The following is a 19982-nucleotide window of genomic DNA, read 5'->3' on the forward strand; positions in this document are numbered from 1 at the left end:
ATGGGCAGCTCCTCTCCAGCTATCATCACTAATGGGGGGCTCCCCCCACCTTCCTGACCCCAAAGGTGTTACCGGGCACAGAACTGACCCTGGCCCCACAGAGCCCTCTCCTCCCCAGATGGCCCGTGCCTTGCCATGGAGGGATTCCTGTGCTCCGCAAGGCTCTCTGCCTCTGTGCAGTCCTCGGGAGGGAGCTCAGATCCGAGTCAGGCTGGATTCATGGTGAGAATATGATCTCCTGAGAGCAGGTATCCAGCGCTTTATGCCAGTCTGGACACTCTGTGTTCCCCTCATCCTCCCAGGGAGCCTGGGCCTATGTGTTTCTGAACGTGGAATGAGCCCAGATTGTGATATAAAGGCTCCCTCATGTATGAGAGACTGGCCTGAGATCTGGGGCAACTTGCTTTTTTAGCCAAGAGATCTCAGCCTGGTGCCTGGCCAGACTCCCCTTTCTGCTCCCTAATCCTCCCTGCCCCAGTTTCAACCTCACAATGGTCCTAATCTGTTCTGAAATGGGGCACTAAACAGCTGTCCTCTCCCATGCCAGAGGTGGGTGCTTTTCAATGGTGGGTGGATGGCTCCTGTAGCTGTGGTAGTTCCAAGGCAGCAGACATCTTAGTATGTAAGCACCAGTGCAAAGGGCCACGGATAGAGCCATGTTCTGGTTTGCCCTGTGCGGATGGGATGCCAGGAGTCTTCCTTCTGCTGCATGCTCCCTGGTGGTAAGGCTAGGGATTGTTAGGGGAAGCAGCAGTGCTTGGCTCATCAAAGGAGCAGGGCAGGTGATGGGTGCACCTCTTCCAGCACGAGGAAATGGGGTGGAGGGAACAGACGTCAGGTCCTGCTGCAGACTCTAGCCGCTGTGCACTCCTGGCCCAGGCACTTAGATTTGGAAAGCACTGGGGATCCTTGGGAATGGGAAGAGCCATGGATAGACATGGCTGTTTGGAGAGCCTGACAGAATATATTACAGTTTCAGTCCTGGAGCCTATGTCCCCAGCTTTGGAAGGAGTCCCTGTGTGCCTGAGCAATGATGGGAAGGGAGACGCACAGCTCTCCTTCTCCCCAGCCTTGCAAGGAATCCCCACCACATGCTTGGGGAGGCAGGGAGTCTGCTCATGCCGAGCATCTAGGGCAGGCCTGGTCTGTCTGCAGCATGCTGCCCCGGAAATTTTTTGCCCATCCTGGGCGCGCAGCCTGAGTCCACTCTGTGGGAATCCTTGCTGCAGGGGCGGACTTTCCACCACATCTCCCCGCTAGATCATTTTTTTTAACCTTTTATTAAACACTGGCACCAACTCCATCCCGGCTTCTCTGCTGCTGAGCAGGAGGCTGTTCTGCTCCCGCTCCTTGCCTGGCTCCCCAGTGAGTATGTGTCTGCAAAGGGAATGATTAAGGGATCTCTCCTCTCCAGTCTGGCCAGAGTCAGCAGCAGCCACATCTCCAGAGAGTCAAGATGGTCGTGGTTGGGCCCTTGGAAGGGTGGAGCAGCAGGTGCCTTCCCCCTGTGCTGGGAGGGGCTATGCCTTCCCAAGGCAGGATTCCTCCTGGAGCAGTGTGTCTGCACCACTCCAGGTGCCCATCAGGGTCGAGAAGGCCTGATGGAGCCCAGCTTTTGAAGTCAACAGGCTTCATGCACCACGGGACAATGCACTGACTTGCCGAAGGAAGATCCTGGGCCATCCTGATGCCCCATTGGAAATAGGCTCAGGTACAGGATGTGGTGGCAGAACTGGCAGTGGCTCCACACACCCATCTGGAATCCACTCCACTCCTAGGAACAGCGTGAAACAACCGTCCATCCCCCATAGCCGTCACCTAGAGATGGGCTTTGCTTGGGGAAGAGCTGGATGCTCCATTTCCTATGGTGGGGCCATGGAGGATTAAAAGAGTTCTGCTGAGGGAGCAAAGCTGAGAATGCTCAGTAAGCACGGCCCTGTGGGGGCAGATTAAGGCCACTTGGGCTGGGCAGTGCAGAAGCAAAGGTAATGCCAGTTAACGGCAGGGGACTCGGAGGAGAGGGCAGAACCCAGCTGAAGGATGATGTGTGAGCCGAGCAATCTGGACGTGTGGAAAGTGCCAGCGAGGGTGAGGCCTGGGTACCTAAGCAGGAGAGGAGAGTTTAGTTAGACTCTCAGGAGATCTTTCTGCTGGCAAGAGCTACAAGGCTGTGGCATCATCTCCCCAAGGGACCAGGCTCTGGAAACAGCCTTTTAAATATGAACTGAATAATGCACACTACACTCGGGGGACGACTTCTGTGCTTGTTGCTGCGGAATGAGACGGTATCTTACAGGGCACCGCTGATCTGTATGAGCTTGGCAGCCTGACTTCTGGAGCAATCTACGCACCCACCCTGCACCATGAGAGTGGCTTTCAGGTGCATTCGAGAAGTAACCTTTGTGTTCTGGGGAGAGAGGAAAAGTGAGGGTCTTAGAGCGCCCTCTGCTGGCTGTCCAGTGCAGCATCCTCACTAGTGACTGCCGAGAGGGCCATGCAGACCACTTCAGGAAGAGGGGTGTTGTTGTGGAAGGAAGAGACTGGGATTGCGGGTTGATCCAGCCAGAAGCTTGTGAGGGGTGAGTCCTGAAGGAGGAGCTCATTGAAGCCAGGCCTGATAACTGTGCTGTGCTCAGGAGCTGAGTGGGCAGTAGGGCTGGAGAGGACGAATGGGGCTTGAGGAAAAAACTGTCTGGTTAAGGCAATAGCGAGTTTTAAGTATGCTGGCATGTTCTTTGTGCAATGGGACACCGTAATCAGACCTGTCTTGAGAAAGCTGCCCTTGGACTCTTCATGAGCAACTGGTGGTTCTATCTGCTTACAAGCAAGGTTGTGTGTAAGCACCATTATATATTGAACGAGAAATAACTGCCTGGATCCAGAGGTGGTCCCCAGCCTGCTGAAAATGGTCCCAGCCTGGGGAAAATTCAGCAGCGGACTTCGCTCTGGGTTTTCAGCCAGGGCCCAGCCCTCATGACAGCAGAGCTCCAAAACTCCCCATGGTGGGAGGTGCGCACTGTCGCTGCTGCTCCTAGGAGGACTGTAGAGGGGAGCAGTGGGCAGACCCTTCTCCTGCAGAGATCTGCTGCCCGGGGGGGTCACTGTGACTTCTCTGATGTGAAGCTCTAGCCGTCAGATTAAAGGACAGTTTTACAATGGGCACCTGTAGCGGTGCAAGACTCATCGCCATGGCACCGCCTGCTGGCCATTCTGGAATTAGCTCAAGTCCTTCCATAGGGCATCCTTCTCCAGTGGTGTCTCACTCGCTGTTACTTCCGCTTTGCTGTCTCCACCAGTCTGTGACCCATATCATTCCCCAGACTGCAGTGTCCTCTTCTGGGCACAGCCCTCCAGCTGTGCCCCATGCTGTTGTCTCTCCCACTTTTGGGGGAACTGACAATCTATAGTTCAGCCACTCGCCTCTGTGGCCCTCTGCAGTCACCAGTCTAGTCCCTTGCTCAGGGGCAAACTGCAGTCTGTGTTAGCCACTTGCCTCAGGGCAAGTGGGGGCAGCCCTAGCACCTTATTTGCCCTTCCTCTAGGGCCACAGTCTGGCAGCAGTCAGACAAAAGCTCCTGCCCTGCCCTGCCCTGCCCTGCCCTGCCCTGCCCTGCCCTGCCCTGCCCTGCCCTAGCCATCATGCTTCTAGGGCGCAAACCCTTCTCCCTAGCAAGCCAGGGAGAGACCCCCTCTGCTCTCTTGAGCAACCCTTTATATATGGACCCTGTTGGCCCTGATTGGCCGCTGCAACAAGCCACCTCCCGATTGGCTCAATTAGTGAGCCCTCCTCTAATTGGAAGGTTCTGCATAGGCTCCCTCTGGCCTGTTTCAACCCTTCCCCCCATGTGGACCGGCCACCCCACCACAGCACCATAGACCTGGGGGAAATATTGGAAGGCATGAGTGAGATCTGAAATCGTGATGCACAGATACATTACCTTGTGTCAAAATACACAGATTCCCACCAGAGTAGTAAATAGGAGCACTGGATAGAATAGGCCGAAGAACCACAAGAAACAAGTTTGCTTTCAATTTGGAGAAAGATTTCCTGAGCACTCCTTACCTGCCCAGTCCTGCTGCTCACAAACTCAGAACAGTTGCTCCAGCAACCAAAGAGTTAAAAGGGTGGAGCAGGGTCAAAATAAGGCTGTGAGGCTGACCCTGCAGGCCCCTGATCAGTGCCTCCATAAGGATATTAAAATGGGAGGAACAGCTGCTCCAGGGAACTGCGGTAATTAGAAACAATCAGCACTGCCTCATTCGTTGTAAATTTCATTTTTCTTCTTTTTCCAAAGCCCATTTATGAGCCCCGGTGCCTGGCGTTTCTCTGTGATGGAAAGTGAGTTCACAGGAAAAGGATCAGAGCCTGGAGAAGTTTCTTCCTGCTGTTTATTTAGTGTTAATTTAAAAAAAAAAGAGAGAGCCAGGGTTGCATGTCCAGGGCATGCACTTGACAACCAGCTCGCCTTTAACTCATGGCTCTCCCGGTTGGGCTGTCCAGCCAGCAGTGAAGATGGGCAGCCAGATGCAGTCACAGCCCTGCACAGTCGTGCTTTGGGTACCCACATGAAATGGTTGGCCAATGGGGTTTGCCAAGTGGGGAACCAAACCCCAGTGCTACACCGGCCCCTCCCCACTGGGGAAGGAGGGTGCCAAGCCCTGGATAGAGACTGGACATGAGGCATCCAGTGGATGGGACGTGCCCCTAGTCCAGCCTGCTTAGGGAACCCTTTGCCTGGCATAAACGCTGGTGTCATTTCCCCGGATAGCTTCCAGCCCAATACAGTGGAGTCCCCCACACCCATGCATGCAACACGATTTAGGGGGAGCAGCCAGTGGCAGTGTCTCCCAAAGACCAGCACCCTTCAGGGGTGAGGTCCAGCCCTGGCCAGGGAGCCCTGTAGAGAGAAGGCTGGAAACAGAGGGGAAAGGGGCCCTTGGCTGGGGCACGTAAAGGTCAATGCTACATTCTCCAATGGAGAATTCCAGCCTCTCACTTCCCCTTTGTAAAACGGGAGTATTATTAGGGTCTGATCCTGTGAAAGGGACATCTCGGGCATTGATCATGGGTGTTAGGGGGACCTCGTCTGTCTCTAGCCAGCCCCGTGAAGTCCACGTGGCAGCTGCCAGGTTCAAGGAAGGACAAGGAGGTTGCAGTGGGCAGGGAAGCATTGATTCCCAGCATTTAGGGGGTCCGGACGCAGCAGCTCTCCCCGGGGATGTTGGAGGTATGGCTGGCTGTCAGGGAGCGAGTGGGATTGAAAGGCACAAGCGGTGCCCCTTGGCTTGCTAGCACCTCAGCCCTGTCCCATGCCAGTCTGGCACAGAAGCACCAGAGGGGCACTATCGCCGGTGGGCACGTTAATTAATACACGGAATGAAACACCCTCCGTAGTCACCCATCACTACACACACAAATTACATTTTACATGTTTTTTATTTACTGTGTCACTTGTAATTAAATCCCTAATAGCTTGCTAGAGGGCATGGCCTGGTCCTGCCTGTCTGGAGGTGGGGAGGGCGCCTGGAGGGGTCCGATCCAGCCTCATGTATCAGGGGGTGGGGGAATCACCAGGGGCAGTGCTGGGGAAGGAGAGAGAGAAATGGGGATTTGGAGCATGTTTGAGCAGGGAAGGAGTCCTGGATGGACCCGGTCCCCTGATTCAGTCTCACTAATAAGAAACAAGAAGCTCCAGCAGAGAATCTAGGAGGATTGGGACAGCAGAGAGAAAGAGGCATCTCTGAGCGCCTCACATGGGGAAGTCCCCTCTGCTGGTAGGATCAGGCCCTCTGTTTGCCCACTCCCCTAATTCTGGCAGGGGATAATAATGGAACAGCTTGGCTGTAGTGAAGGAGACCCGCATACTGTCCGTTTACACACAACCCAAAGCAACCTGCCCCAATCTCCCTCTGAAGTGCAAAGGGACCATTCAGGCAAAGCAGGGTTGGGGAATGAGCGGGGTCCAGCTAGGATCCAAACCGCGTCACCATCAAGAGACTAGCAGCCTTCACATGCAAAGCCCAGCTCCTGGATGACACACTCTTCCTGGTTCAGCATAGCGAGGGAAGCTTTATGCACCCATCAGCCTGGCTTGGGGAGTTGCCTGAGTCTTTGGCAAAAGTATTTGGCACTCGGCACAAGAGAAGATTTTCCAAGGGACAAATCTGTGTCTCTCCCCAGCACCCCACCTGTAAGGAGCTTTGGCCATGAAGTCACTCTGGGGAATATTTGTATGTGCTGGAAAGCCTTGGAATGACTCATGGGTGTTAAGGCTACAGGGCAGTTTTTATTCTAAGCCTCTGGTTTGGTGACTTACAATTTTCTGAAATTTTCTCCCTTCAAGCTGGAATTTTCCAGCCGTGGTCCCTGCCCCCAAAGTGATCTTTGTTTAAAGTTTGAGCACAATTCATTCATCCATTTTTTAAAGGGTTTAAAGAGGAAAAATACACACATTTGCCATTTCAGAACCAAAAAAACCCCCATTGCATTCTCTTTTGAACTGCTCTGCAGCAGAATCAGCAGGGGGGTGGAAAGTTGAAATTTGGGAGAGAAGTAGCCCTCTCTTGGAAGTGCTTTAAAATGTTCTGAAGAAACTTAGGTTTGTGTTCACCTATGGAAAATCAAACCTCATGCATGCATGGGACATTTTGTTTGGTGTTTTCTTGCTAAGCACATAACTGTATAGCTAAGATTCCATTGTACATCCTGAGTGGCCATCTCAGCTACATATGCTACTGCTTAATCTCCTAAATTACTGCAGACACACCGGACCCACTTTCCAAATGCATCAATGAAAAACACAGGCAGCTGCTGCTTTCCCCATCAAAAAATGCCTCCAAGCAACCAAGGGAGCCATGCACTGCACTGGGACTCAGGAGGATCAGTGTTTCTGAGGCAAATTCAACCTGATAAAAGGAAATACTCTTTCACACAACATACAGTTAGACTGCGGAACTCATTGCCACAAGAAGTCACGATGGCCAAGAACTTAGCAAGATTCCAAAGGGGGTTGGACACTTAAATGGAGATCAAGGCTATCCAGATCTATCATAGTTAATGAGAACAAAAATGATGGAAGGGAGATTAAACCTCAGGCTTCAAGGCTTACGCCAATCTCTAACTATTAGAGACCAGAATGAGGCCTATGTGTGGGGTGTGGGGGGGGCAGTTTATCCCACATCTGCTACCGGTGGGCTCTGTCACTTCCCTCTGAAGCACCAGGCCCTGGTCGCTGTCAGAGACGGAACGTGGGCTGGATGGACCATAGGTCTGGGCCAATCTGGCAATGCCAGTGTCCTTTTCCCTCTGCTGAGTGGCCTAAATAACTCTGCACTTCACAGCTCTTATTTAGCAAAGCCTCATGCCACTCCTCCAAGAGGTTAGGCCAGTACCATTGCCACCATCTGTGAGATGGGGTCAGAAAGTCCAGGAGAGGTTGAGAGCACTGCACAGAAAGCAAATTTCCCTCCCTCTCAGGCCATGTCTACACTACAAAATTAAATCAGTATGCAGCCATCACAGTAATCACATCACTTCTGGGTACACTTGGCTCCTTGTGTCGGTGCTGTGTGTCTTCATCAGAAGCGCATGTATCGACTATTGTCAATGTGGGGCATTGTGGGACTGCTCCTGGAGGCCAGTATCAGCTGACATAAGCAATGCAGCGTCTACACTCACACTCTGTGCCGCGTGGGAAAGTGGTGTTACTAAATTGGTGTCACAGGAGCCAGATTTAAGTGAAGACACTTTCACAGCTAGGTTGATGCGAGGCAGCTTACATCGACCTAACCCTATAGTGGAGACTGGGCCTGGGTGTGTCTACACAGCAAAGAAGAATCCACGGCACCGAGCCTCAGAGCCCGGGTCAATTGACTCAGGCTTATGGGGCTCAGACTGACGGGCTGAAAACAGTAGCATAGACCTTCTCTGCTCACCGGGTTACAAAGCCCGGGCTCCAGCCAGAGCAGGAATATCTATGCTGCTATTTGTCGCCTCGCAGCCTGAGCCCTGCAAGACCTGGGCTCTGAGACTCGGCCCCGTGAGTTTTTCTTTGTGGACAGAACCTCTGTCCTGGCTCTGATGCCTTCCCCCAACCATGGGTGGGCAGGACAGACATCAAGGAGAGATCGGTAAGGGGTCAGAGTGGGGGAGAGCTTGAGAACAGCCATTTCTGTCAAGAGACAAGTTGCTTTAAGAAGAAAGCAAGAGAGAAAGCACGCAGAGGAGATGGCATTGTGGGTTCAGGCTTGAAATATCTCCTCTCCCTGGAGCAGTTGGTTCCCTTCTCAGCAGGACTGTCTCAGACGTTTATCCTCAAGGCCCCATGCAGTGCATTGTGTATGTTGTTCAGAGCAGGCTTTATACAGCGAATCCCTGTTGGTTGTGTGGGTGGGTGATGATGAGCCCATAGTGCAGTGCATGAGAGCAAAGATTTGCTCAGGAGACATTGTATAAAATTCCCCCCTGCCATTTTGTGCAGCAATCCTGTGTGTTCGTTGACTGCTGCTCTCCTCCCCAGAGTCTGCTGCATTTCCACAGTGCCCTGCGTGTATAATGCAGACATCACTTTGCAGGAATAAAAATCTTTATACAAATGTAAAATATCATGGTACCTGCTGCTTGTACCAACAAACTCTGTTGGGATATCTGCATTACCAGGACATGCCCAGGGAAACTGGTTTAGCCAAATGCTAGCAAATGATAATGACTGCCACAGTATTTGCACAAATGCACTTAGTGCAAAGTAGTTTAACAGTGAGTAACCAGGTGTTAAATTGGGTGTGAAATGCTAAACGCTGACCAAGATCTCAATCCAGGTCACGTGGGTTCTTGCGGCCTGGGTGAAGGCTGGCAGCACTCCACTGGGGTCTAGCCAAATAGTTTAAGTGACAGAATTTACATGTTGTATTTGCTGATTTTTGTGCAAGCCAGGAGAGCTTCCGAGACCTGCAGACGGGAGCTCCTGCTGCTATTTTTTTTTTAAATTTATTTTTTACTTTTTCCCTTTCACATTGAACAGAGGAGACAGCTAGGAAATTTCAAACAAAAGTCTTCTGTTAAGGACATAATAGGGTTGCACGTTTAGACCCTCAGAAGTCAAGCAATGCTGAAGTTAGTTACTGTGGTATCTTAACTCTGCCCCTTTGCCTGTATCCATTAGGATGCAGCCTTTAATTACATAGTCACAGCCTGTTTCCCAAATAATACCATTGCCCTTTGACCCCAGTAGTTACCCAAAGTTCCGAACCTTGCAGGGCTGGTTCCATTAGGACAAACAATCAGTGATACAAGTCAGGGACATTCCTGGAGCAATCTCGTATGTTTACAAAGAATGGTCACAGTCCTGTTCCCTGACCTCAGCAGCAGGCCACTTCCTTGCTCAGAACTCCCCAGATCTGCCTTTCCAACGAGCGCTGTGTCTGCTTCCTCTCAGGGTCTCCCTCACAACTTCCCTTGGCTGCCTGCCTCCAATACCCACAGCTTGCAGCCAGCATCACCCTCTTAATCTACCTATAATAATCATGGTCTCTAGCTCTTATCAAACACTTTTCATCAGCAGATGTCAAAGCGCTTTACAAAGGGAGGTCAGGATCATAACAGATGGAAAAGTGAGGTGAGTTGATTTGCCCAGAGTCACCCCTCAGATCAGTGGCACAGCCAGGACTAGAACCTTGGTCTTCTGAGTACTTGCCTGGCTTAGCTCTGATCGCCATCCATCATAGTGCTTTGTCTCATCACCTCCATTGTCTTCAGCTGTTTTGACTACAGAAAGAGGCTTGCTTTCTCCTTCTGTTGATTATCTTTAAACCCAAGACCCATCGCACGGCAGCCATTAGCAAATACCTTTCAGCACAATGATACATCATGCAATTTTTTCTACAAGCGTAGATACCCACGTGTTGTATCTTTTGGTCCGGCTCAGTGCACTATTGTTACATGTTTGTGCAGTGTTTAGCACAATGCAGCCCCAACCACATTACAGATGTTTATTAACAACAAGAAGAAGCTAATCGTGAATGGAGATTCCTTGTTTTTCTCTTGAGGTCTTGTGTGTTCTGATCTATCTTGGGTACCATATCAAGCTGTGTTGGTTGATGCCCACAATTAAATGAGGTGGGTATGAAATGTAAGTTTCCCATGAAATCTGTCATTTCTCCACCACCACTTTTTTTTTCCTCATGGAAAAAATACAGCTGCTGGCACAGTGAAACAAGAAATCATGCAAAATACACTGATAACACAACTCAGTAGGTGCAGCTTTCTGAGAAACGGCATCTGAGATACTGACATCATAAATTATTGGCTGGAGACATATCTGTCTGCAGAAGGGGAAAAAAAGTCCTCTTCACCATATCGGGCATAATACAGAGAAATATATTCAGATCCAGCTTTTAGAGAGAAGAGAACAGGTTATATATAGCAGGCTAAGGGCCAATGTGGGATTCAACCCTAAATCAATATAAATATTCTCAGGCCATTAGGTCAATAACATTAATAAAAAATACCTTACCCTATGCTGCATGTGTGTATCTAAGATGTAGAAAAAACTGTCTGCTATAGGATATGGATTGACAAATAGTGTGCGTTCCTGTCATTAAAGACTGTTTGGCATCCACACAAGGGGGCAGAGGAAGGGCTAGGCATGCAACTGTGACCTGCACACTTTCTGACTATCGAAGGCATAACTCTAACATTCTACTACAGAGATTTCTTTCTATGGAATAAGAGTATATTAGCAAAGGATGATCCCAGTTGCTTCAGTCCCGGCCTCTCCCAATAGGTGACACTGTAGGGAGCAGGGCAGGCTGGCTGTGGGGGAGCTCCCAGCTATTCCAGTCCCAGCATTTCCCAGAAGGGGGCGCTGTAAGGAGCGGGTCAGGAGCACTGGCTGTGGCAGAGCTCCCAGCTATGCCAGCCTCTCCCAGCAGAGGGTGCTGTAGAGAGCGGGGAAGGCTCGCTGTGGAGGAGCTCCCAGTTGCCTCAGTCCTGGCCTTTCCTAGCTGTAGGGAGCAGGGCAGGCACACTGGCAGTGGGGGAGCTCCCAGCTACACCAGCCCCAGCCTCTCCAGTGCAGAACTGGGTAAGACATGTTTATTTTCATTAATGAAATAAGACATTGGTTTTGAAGTTGCTGCTGTGCCGTTCAGAAAAGATTTGCAGGGCACAGTGCCCGTCCCGGTGGGGCATCAGGACAGAGGCTGCAGGAGACTCCAGAGAGATTAATTTTTGTTTTCTCCTCTCCATGCTCTATTGTGTACGCTGAAGGAGATCAAGACGTAAAGCACATATGCTGTGCCATTGATTGCTACCAGGAGGAAAGGAACAGAAAAGGAGGCCTTTAGAGACAAAGGGGGACATAGAGGACTGTATGTCACCATGGTGCTGGAGGCACCTGCTTATTCTTCTGTCCAATGGACGAGGTTGGGAGTCTCTGATTTTCCTCTCATGAGTCAGTTCTTGGGCTTTGATGAATCAGTCCTTATTTCTGGTTCCATGTTCCCATCGTATCTGGTTGTCAGTTCCTTGGGGAGGGGACCCAGCCCACATAGTGGGTCTGTGCCATCTGCCAGCACCTGTGCTGTTGTAGCATAACACTGGCATGGTTTGAGAGGCGCATGGCTTTTGTAGCATAACACTGGCATGGTTTGAGAGGCACATGGCTTTTGTGTGTACAGGTTTGGTTTTGAAAAGGCGTGTGTGAGAGGGAGTGAATGAGACCATGTGTCTGTGGGTTTTGCCATGTGCCTGAATTAACTGGAATTAAATACTTATTATGGAAAGGTTTATTTTCTCAGATGGAAGAAATTAAAAATGAAAGTGGAATTACTTAAAAATGAAAAGCTTTACTTTATTTTATTTAATTGATTGGTTGATTGATTAATTGATAGGCTTATTTATGGTGTCCTGATTTATGCGACTGATGTAGGAGGAACCTCTAAGGGAACTAAATATATTTATCGGGTCACATGCTAGTTCTCATATAATACAACTGATGTGCCATTTTTTCCCTGCAACCTTAAGATACCCGGAGCGATGCATAGCACAAGAAGCTGCTACACTGGGCTATCTAAAAACTGGCATGGTGTTGTTTTGCAGTAATAGAGAAATTATATGGGATCACGTAGGAAGAGAATGTATCATAATTTATGCACACAAGGGTCAGAGTTAAGGTTACATGTGTGACCTAACCTTTGGCCTTCCCTGGTTTGTCAGTGCTTAGCTGTGTCACCTTAATGTTCTGTTCACAGCTTTTTCCACTGGAGTTTCCTAGGGTGGTTGTGGGGCTTTGGGGGTGGGGATTACAAAAAAATACAATGGATAAGGAGAAGACATTTTACAAAATAAAGGAAGAGAAGGTCCAGTCTTCAGTTCTGTGAAACTCCACAGCTGGCAGGACAAATGTTGGTACATTCCATCACCCAGCGCTAGCACCCGTACACCTTCCGACGTGTGCTGCTGCAGCCTGGAGACCCAAAGGTGTTTCAGGATCAGGCTCTCCCCTGCGCACTCGGGCTTCCCTGCATCTTCGCCAGAGGTTGAGGCAAGACTGGGATGTGGGAGAGCTTGGTGCAGGCGTCCCTTAATGCATGCGCACCCCCTCAGTCAGCCATCCCCAGCATAACCCTGGTGAAGCTGTTCCAGGACACACAAGAAAGACCCTCTTGTGAGCGCCTTAGCAGCCCTGCAGCTGACTGCGGGGGCCCTCATACAACTCCTTAGCGCCTTCGGAATCTCTCAGAGCCCTTCCCCCTGCTCCCCATTTTTGTGTACAGTAGCACATGGCATCCCCAACTGAGATCAGTGCCCCCTTTGTGCTGGGCACTGCACATGCACTTATTGAGAGACAGTCCATTCCCGCGCCCCACGAGAGCTTGGGCCCAGATCTTCAAAGGTAGCTTCTTACAGCCTAACTAGACAGGACAGGCAAAGGGCAAGCAGGGAAACAGAGGGGCAGAGAGGGAAGTGACTTGTTGAAGGACACGCAGCAGGTTGGGGCAGAGCTAAGTGGTCTCCTGCATCTCAGTCCAGTGCTCTACCCACTGGACCACACTAGTTCAGTGGTCAGGGATGCTGCAGTACAGCGTGGTGACGACTGAGTAGAGCTCTGATAGCTGTCTCTCTGTAGGGGGTTCTAAGGGCATTGGCCGCATTAAGGATGGGGAGGAATTGCCCGGGGGGACTTTGGGGAGGAATAGGTGGAACTCCCAGGATAAAACTGCGCCCGGAACCCAAGTCCAGCCTCCCAGCAACAGCTGCCGGGGGGGCCATCCTGACCTTGGCTTCTGGCAGAGACAGGTTGCCAGGCTGGATGGACCATTAGAAGTCTGTTCTGCCTGCAGAGAATGGAGGCAAATTCTGATCTTCTGGCAGTTTCTCAAACTGGGATCTGCGGACCCTTGGGGGTCTGCAAGGGTACTCCAGGGGGTCCACCAGCTCTGGTGATCAACTCCTCCTCCCTCCCTCGATTCCTCCCCTCCCTCCCAGTGCCTCCTGCATGCCAGGGAACAACTGTTCAGGGGTGTACAGGAGGTGCTGGAGAAGGGGGCAGAAAGAGGCTGGGAAGAGGAGGGGCAGGGAAGAGGAGGAGCGGGGGTGGGAAGAGGTGAGTCGGGGTGGGGCCTTGAGGGAATGAGTGGAATGGGAGCAAGACCTGAGACTGATCCAGAGGTTGGAGGTCTGTGAAAAAATTTTAATCAAAATGGCGGTCCTCAGGTTGCTAAAGTTTGAGAAGCACTATGCTATGGGATCTACAGGAGGAGTGTAGCTAGCAGATGGTGACTGCTCAGTAATAGGCAAGGTAGAGTAACTTGGATACAGCTAGGTAGGAAGGAAAGAAGGATAATGAGGCAATCTGTAGCCATCACCAGCGCTAGGGAGTCGGCAATGGAAAAAAGTTGGCTGTTACAGAATATTGGACTCGTGAGAGAACCTGGATCTGGATTTCTAGGCCTGCTTGGCACAGACCCTGGGAGAAGAACTGTACCTGGATTCCTGAGCCCCTAGTTCAATGGCCAGGGTGGGCCAAGATGGGGGTCCTCACAGGTCTAGGCTCCATGGCTTGGGGCACTGGGAACCAGCGTCTTTCAGCCTGGGGAGGGGAGATGGACAAATCCGAACTTCCCAGACTGAGGTTTCTTTCTCCATCAGCAGCTGACAGGGACTCCAGGCCTCTCCTCCACACACTATTGCACAGATCCAGACAGTCACCCCAGGCAGGCGTCAGCCTCCCAATCTGAGTGGCTGGTGAGCTGGTGAGCAAAGGACCCCTCCACCCCGAAACGACGGAACTGCAGGAGGCACATTCAAGCCTGTGGCACATGCTTGTCACCAGGTACCTACGGCAGATGGGAAATAAATTGGGTTTGTCCCCCATGGGGGCTGCGTTTGAGTCCCTCCTCCATCAGCCAGTCCCCAAGAGACAATGGGTGAGAGTAGCTTGCCCTATTCTGCATTCACACCGGCCCTTGTGCCCGACGCAAAAGCAATTAAGACACCGGCAAAGAGAGATTTGAAATGATTCCGCTATTGAGGTGAGTGATGAACTCAGAGCAGCCTGACTCTGTGATTAATCAAATGGGGCCAGGACTGCTGAAGTGAATGGGACAGGCACGCCGTTAGTCGCTCTTTACAAGGGGTTGTTTCTTTCAGAAGCCTCTAAGGATGGTATTTGAGTGGGGCAGCTCCTACGGGGCTGAGCCGGGGTCAAGGGGTAGCTGAGGGCATAGAGGGGTTTCTCCAATGGTGCAGGGCTGAGCTGCGGAGCTGAGCATGGGAGAAGATGGATGAGGAGGTCTGAACCCTGTAGAGCACTCTCAGGCCGGTGAGTCTCTCAAACTCCTCCAGCTGAGGATCTCGGCTCTCTGCGAGAAGAAAAGCATGGAGCCCCCCGCAGTGCAAAAGTTGGCTGAACTCTCCCCACTTTACAAAGCAGCAGCTGCGCCTGGACTAGAACCCAGGAGTTCTGACTCCTTTCATTTTATCGGCCCAGTCCATCTCTCTCTCCTCCCTTCCTCTTCTGCAGCCTCCTCATTCAGTGGGAATAAGAACCTCGCCCGCCCCATCCCCTCCCCAGCCCCTTTCGGAAACCCCGGAACTCTGCACCTGCTTGGGGAATGCCCACCTGAGCCCAGCACAAGCTCCAGCCCGCTCTCCTGGCTCTGTCTCCCTGTGGCTCCGCTCTAAGCAACTGGACCACATGTCAGACCCTGGGGAGATGCTGCTCCATATGCAAATGTAGACAATAGCACAGAGATGGGAAGGGGCCTGACCCTCTCCAGCTCAGAAGAGATTTTGCATGTTTCACAACCCTGCCAGACCCGACGATGGCGCAAAGCGTCTCTCGGGTGGGGAGGGGGTATTTGGAACAGGGCAGGCTGCTGACATCTGAGATGAGGTAGACAAGCCTAATGCCCTGCAAGCCACCCAGCCCATCTGGGGTTTGAAGTGCATGCTGGTGAAGGAGCGGGGAGCATTGAATGGTAGTATCAATCCACGGGCAGGACAAGGGAGGGAAAAGGCAGGGAATAGATAGGAAAGGAATCCCTTCTCTTCCATCCAAAGAGTACGTGAGCATTCCCCCTCTAACAGTTCCCTGGCACCACAGTGATAAGGCAGGTGCAGCACAAACAAATGCTTAGGCAAAACAGATCGATGGCCAGAACAATGTCTGCACAGAAAGAGGGATCTCAGATTCCAGGCGACAACACAAAGTGCTCCCATGGCACCTGTGGAACACCACACCTTCTAGCCCTGCTGCTTCCCACTGCCAGCCTGCACTGTGGAACGGCACGATGCTGACTGCAGTTTTGTGGTCTCAAACCTCGACTAGGCTGGCACACACCTCCAGAGCAGCTTCATGCCCTCAAAGGGCTGCAGCGAGAGCCCATCTCGGGCCAGGTGGGGCGAGGGGACTGGGCAATCTGGCCCATCAGGGCTCAGGGCAGTTGCAAACAGGGCCAGTTTTGCATCGGATCTCTCTGTTGTTCCTCTTTGCTGACACCACCTGCTACACTGTTTGCACGTCCCAGTGGGGCTACTGGGCCACTGTCTAGTGAGGCTAGGACACAACCTGTGCACTGAGCAAGCCAGCAAGGCCGCTGTCTTAAAACTGCTCTTGGTCTCCAGCTTTCTGGACATTGCACCAGTTTTGGTTTCTTGCATTCTCAGTGACCTTGTGAGAGGGAGATTAATCTTCCTTAAGCAGCAGTTATTGTACCTGAATATAAACATCACAGGCTGCTCTCAGGAGACAGCTACTCAGAGAAAACCATGCCGGCTAGACCCCCTCCATTTGGGTGCTGCACCCAGGGCGGCACCTGCAATCACAGACTCCCCTCCCTGAGGATCGGGCAGAGAACACACCTACCCTGGGTTACACAGACGCAGGAGAAGGCCCCTAGCTTACAGCCAGAGGGTAGGGTCTATATGGCAGTGACGGGGGGGATGGCAGCTCAAGCTGACAGACCTAACTTAGCTTAGCTGTAGCTCACTCGGGTCCTAGTGCAGGCGAGCTGTCCAATAATCACATGGGTCAGGAGGGCTCATACAGACCCTGTGGAAGTGTGTGCAGCTGCAGCTTCACTGCTCTGGGACACGGGATAGCTAGGTTGAAGCTAGCCCTGGCATGGCCAGCTGAAGCCATGCCCCAGGACCGCTGCCAGGACATGTCCTGAGGATCTGTTTTTGCAAACATTGACAGCTGCATGTGGTACCTCCTGCAGAGACCAGCCCCCTGCACTGCAATGGGGTCGCTCCTGGGCCGCTGGTTGCGCTTGGGAGGCAGCGTGGCAGGATTGGACCTTCCATTGCAGGATCAGGTGTCAACACAAAGAAGGTCCGGGCTGCACCATCTTAGTTCCAGCCTTGTTGTGTGGCATGAGTTAGGTTTGAGGGGCCAGATCCTGCCCTGACCCAGGTCTGCTTCCCTCAGAGTAGCTGCCTTCTTACATTGCCCGTGCTGGGTGTAGGGGCACCAGGGCAGGAGTGGGCATGTGCTGGTGAATAGTGAGTGGGTAGCGGAGACATGGAGGAGGAAGGAGGTGGACCCAGGCCCAAGGGCTAGCAGTGGGTGAGACACTGGCACAGTGCACTGGGTGGATAGGGTAGGTGGTGGGCACACGGGGCCAAGGGACAGCACTGCTGAGTGTGATTCTGATGTGGGGAGAGATGGAGCTGGTGCGAAGGGAAGAGCGTGCTGCAGGCCAGGGCTGTAAAGCCCGTGGCACTGAAGAATCACAGAGGGCTTGTGGGTGTTGTCTCGCTGGGCTCCTCCCATGGCTGATCTGCTGGGACAAGGCCCAGTCAGAGCTGGGTACTTCCATGTTGATCTGTGACAAACGAGGGCTCACCTCTGCCTGGCGCTGGCTTCTACGTTCCCACGTCTGGGCCTGGGGGGCGGCTTCCAGCACCTCATGGAGCCACATGCTCCCCCCCTCTGTTCCTTCCATGGTGTTCTGCTCTTGGAGCCCCAGCATCACAGCTGTCATTCCTGAGCCCCCTGCCCTCCCACCCCCAGCATCCCCTTGGCCCTAGCCTTGCCTCCTGTGCCCTGCTGCAGGAGTGGGGATCTCCCACCCCTTCTTCTCTGTATCAGGGGAGGCACAGGGGCTGCTGAGTGAGCGCTAGGATGTGCTGATGGGTTAGCACCAGCCACGTGGCAGCACACAGCTGAGATTCGCAACAGAGCAGTAGCTGCTGGGTATTGTTGCTCTCCTGGGCCAGCCACACCGCGGTCTAGATCTATGCCAATCAGCACCAGCAGAGTATGTGGCCCACTGTGTCCAGCCCCTTGCAGGCCGAGTATCGGGAATGAACGAGGTCCTGTACGCCCCCTCTCAGCCCGTCCGTGCTCTCTCCCTTCCAGCCACCGTGATCCTCAATGAGCTGAACTGGACTGAAGCCCTGGAGGACGTGTTTATCGAGAACCGGAAGGAAGACCCATCTCTGCTGTGGCAGGTCTTTGGCAGCGCCACTGGCGTGACTCGCTACTACCCAGGTCTGTTGCGCCGGCATCGCGGCTTTCTGCGGGGAAGGGAAACATGGCAGCATGGCCCCCGAGTAACCACAGCAGCCTCAAACACCCCTGCTGGGAGGTGGGGCATGCCCAGGTTAGGCGGACAGCAACATAGCGCCCCCTAGTGCCGTGGTGGGAGGTGGGAGCTTAGATGCTGAACTCAGGCTTTGAGATTCAGTCCTTTTACAGGTGCCTATAAGGCATTGTGATGTGATACCTAACTCCTTGGGAGCATTCAGCTCCTCCTCTGGCAGTGTGCTGGGCTGATCACATGCCCCCAGTACCAGCCAAGCTCCTGCTGACATCCACAGCAGCTTTGCCTGTAGGGAGCATGTAGCTCAGTGGTTCTCAGCCCGCAGGTGGCCCAGTCAGCACACAGCTGCGGCCCATGTGACATCCTCAGGGCCACACAGCTAGAATATACACTGTGTGAATGTGGCCCACATAACACAGAGACCTGCATCTGTAGCCCACGATGGTTAATAGATAGAGAACCAATGAGCTAGCTCATCCCCTCCCCTCCCACAGCCTCTATCCCAGTGTGCTGACATCTGCCTCCCTGGCGGTGTTTCACATCTCCTCTGTTTTCATTGCAGCCACCCCATGGAGAGCGCCCAATAAGATCGACTTGTATGACGTCCGCAGGAGGCCTTGGTGAGAAGGGAGGGGGACAGACCCCCCCAGGGGGCGGGCGAGAGGGCTGGATGTGGATGACGTACTGGGATGGGAGGTGGGTGCACCCTGAACCACTTCTACAACCTGGGCTCCCATCTTCCATACAGCCCAGCAAATTCCCGGGCACGGAGGGCTAGGCCCATGCCCTGCAGGCTGCACCCGTATTTGGAAACTCCTATTGAGGTAGCCAGCTGTTTCTTTTCATGGAGCTATGGGCTGCTTCAAGACCCTCAACAGCTCATAGGCATGGGGCTGTGATATCAAAGCTGACCTGGTCACAAAGGGTATTGAAAAGAGCCAAGAACATCAATGGTCAACATCCCTAGCCTTTCAGCTACTGTAAATTGCCAGCACTGACATACATTGGCAGAGCATTCTGGGCAATTACTTGTAAATGAGCACAACAGGCCCCTCCCACTCCCTGCCCTGCCCCGCCCCAACAAGCAGCTATTAAAATGGAGATAGGTTTACTGAAGCCAGGTGTGTAGCTATTCAGGAGTCTCCTTCCTTCCCCTTTCTCTCTCCCGTCTTGCCTGCATCTTCTCTTTCCCCTCTCCTTCCGTCCCTCACTCACTCTTCTAGGGAGGCAGCTAGGCTGTATGAAACTCCAGGTCTGGGAGCAGCCAGCTCTGTCCAATTTTCATTTCACACATCGTTGGTGTTGGAAAATGGATACAATAACACAGGCAGGGGCATCGGAGCTGCAGCTTTTGGCTCTTTTCCTCCCATCCCCTTCCTTCCTGCCTCTGGGGAAGACAGAAGGTTAGACAGCTAGATCCTTAGATACAGACCAACCGGGTTGATCATCTTCCTTCCTTTCTCCCCCAGTGGAGATGGTAAGTGTGGGGCTCGTTCATAGGCAGCACTCACATAGGATCCCGTTTAAAAAGAAAAACAAATGACTCTCGAAAGCTGGAGCCAGAAGGACAGCGAGAGAAATATGAGGCACAATGACAGACTGTGTTTAAGTGATAGCTGCAAGCATCAATTTAGCCACACATCAAGTTAAGCATGATTGAATCAGTTACGATCAGCCCTGGTAGAGGAGCTAGCTCTATAGGGCTAATTATTCCACCACAAATGCAGGGTGCTTGGGATTTCCTGTTTATTCGGGGCTCCTTTTAACTATCCAAATGGCACCAGCTGCCTGTGATGCAGGGGGTAATAGAAAATATAAAGGTGCTTCTGCATCCCTACATTCTGCTTTGATCCCTAGCTAAACAGCCTAAGCCTGCCTCTGCTTAAGTGACAGCTCTTTTCTTTTGTTTGCCTGACAACTGCTGTTATCGGTTT

The 19982-nt window shown here is 52.4% G+C and overlaps 1 protein-coding gene across 3 annotated transcripts in view; it reads left to right on the forward strand.

The window, feature by feature from the left end:
- CACNA2D2 (calcium voltage-gated channel auxiliary subunit alpha2delta 2) overlaps positions 1 to 19982 on the forward strand; it is a 630338-nt gene that overhangs the window by 491041 nt on the left and 119315 nt on the right. For all 3 annotated transcript variants that reach the window (XM_038410728.2, XM_038410729.2, XM_038410731.2), the window contains exons 7-8: positions 17865 to 17996; positions 18611 to 18668. In XM_038410728.2, the coding sequence (XP_038266656.1) occupies positions 17865 to 17996; positions 18611 to 18668 (190 nt within the window). The remainder of the gene's footprint in view (positions 1 to 17864; positions 17997 to 18610; positions 18669 to 19982) is intronic.

The sequence above is a fragment of the Dermochelys coriacea genome, chromosome 7, assembly GCF_009764565.3.
Source record: "Dermochelys coriacea isolate rDerCor1 chromosome 7, rDerCor1.pri.v4, whole genome shotgun sequence".
Taxonomy (NCBI): domain Eukaryota; kingdom Metazoa; phylum Chordata; order Testudines; family Dermochelyidae; genus Dermochelys; species Dermochelys coriacea.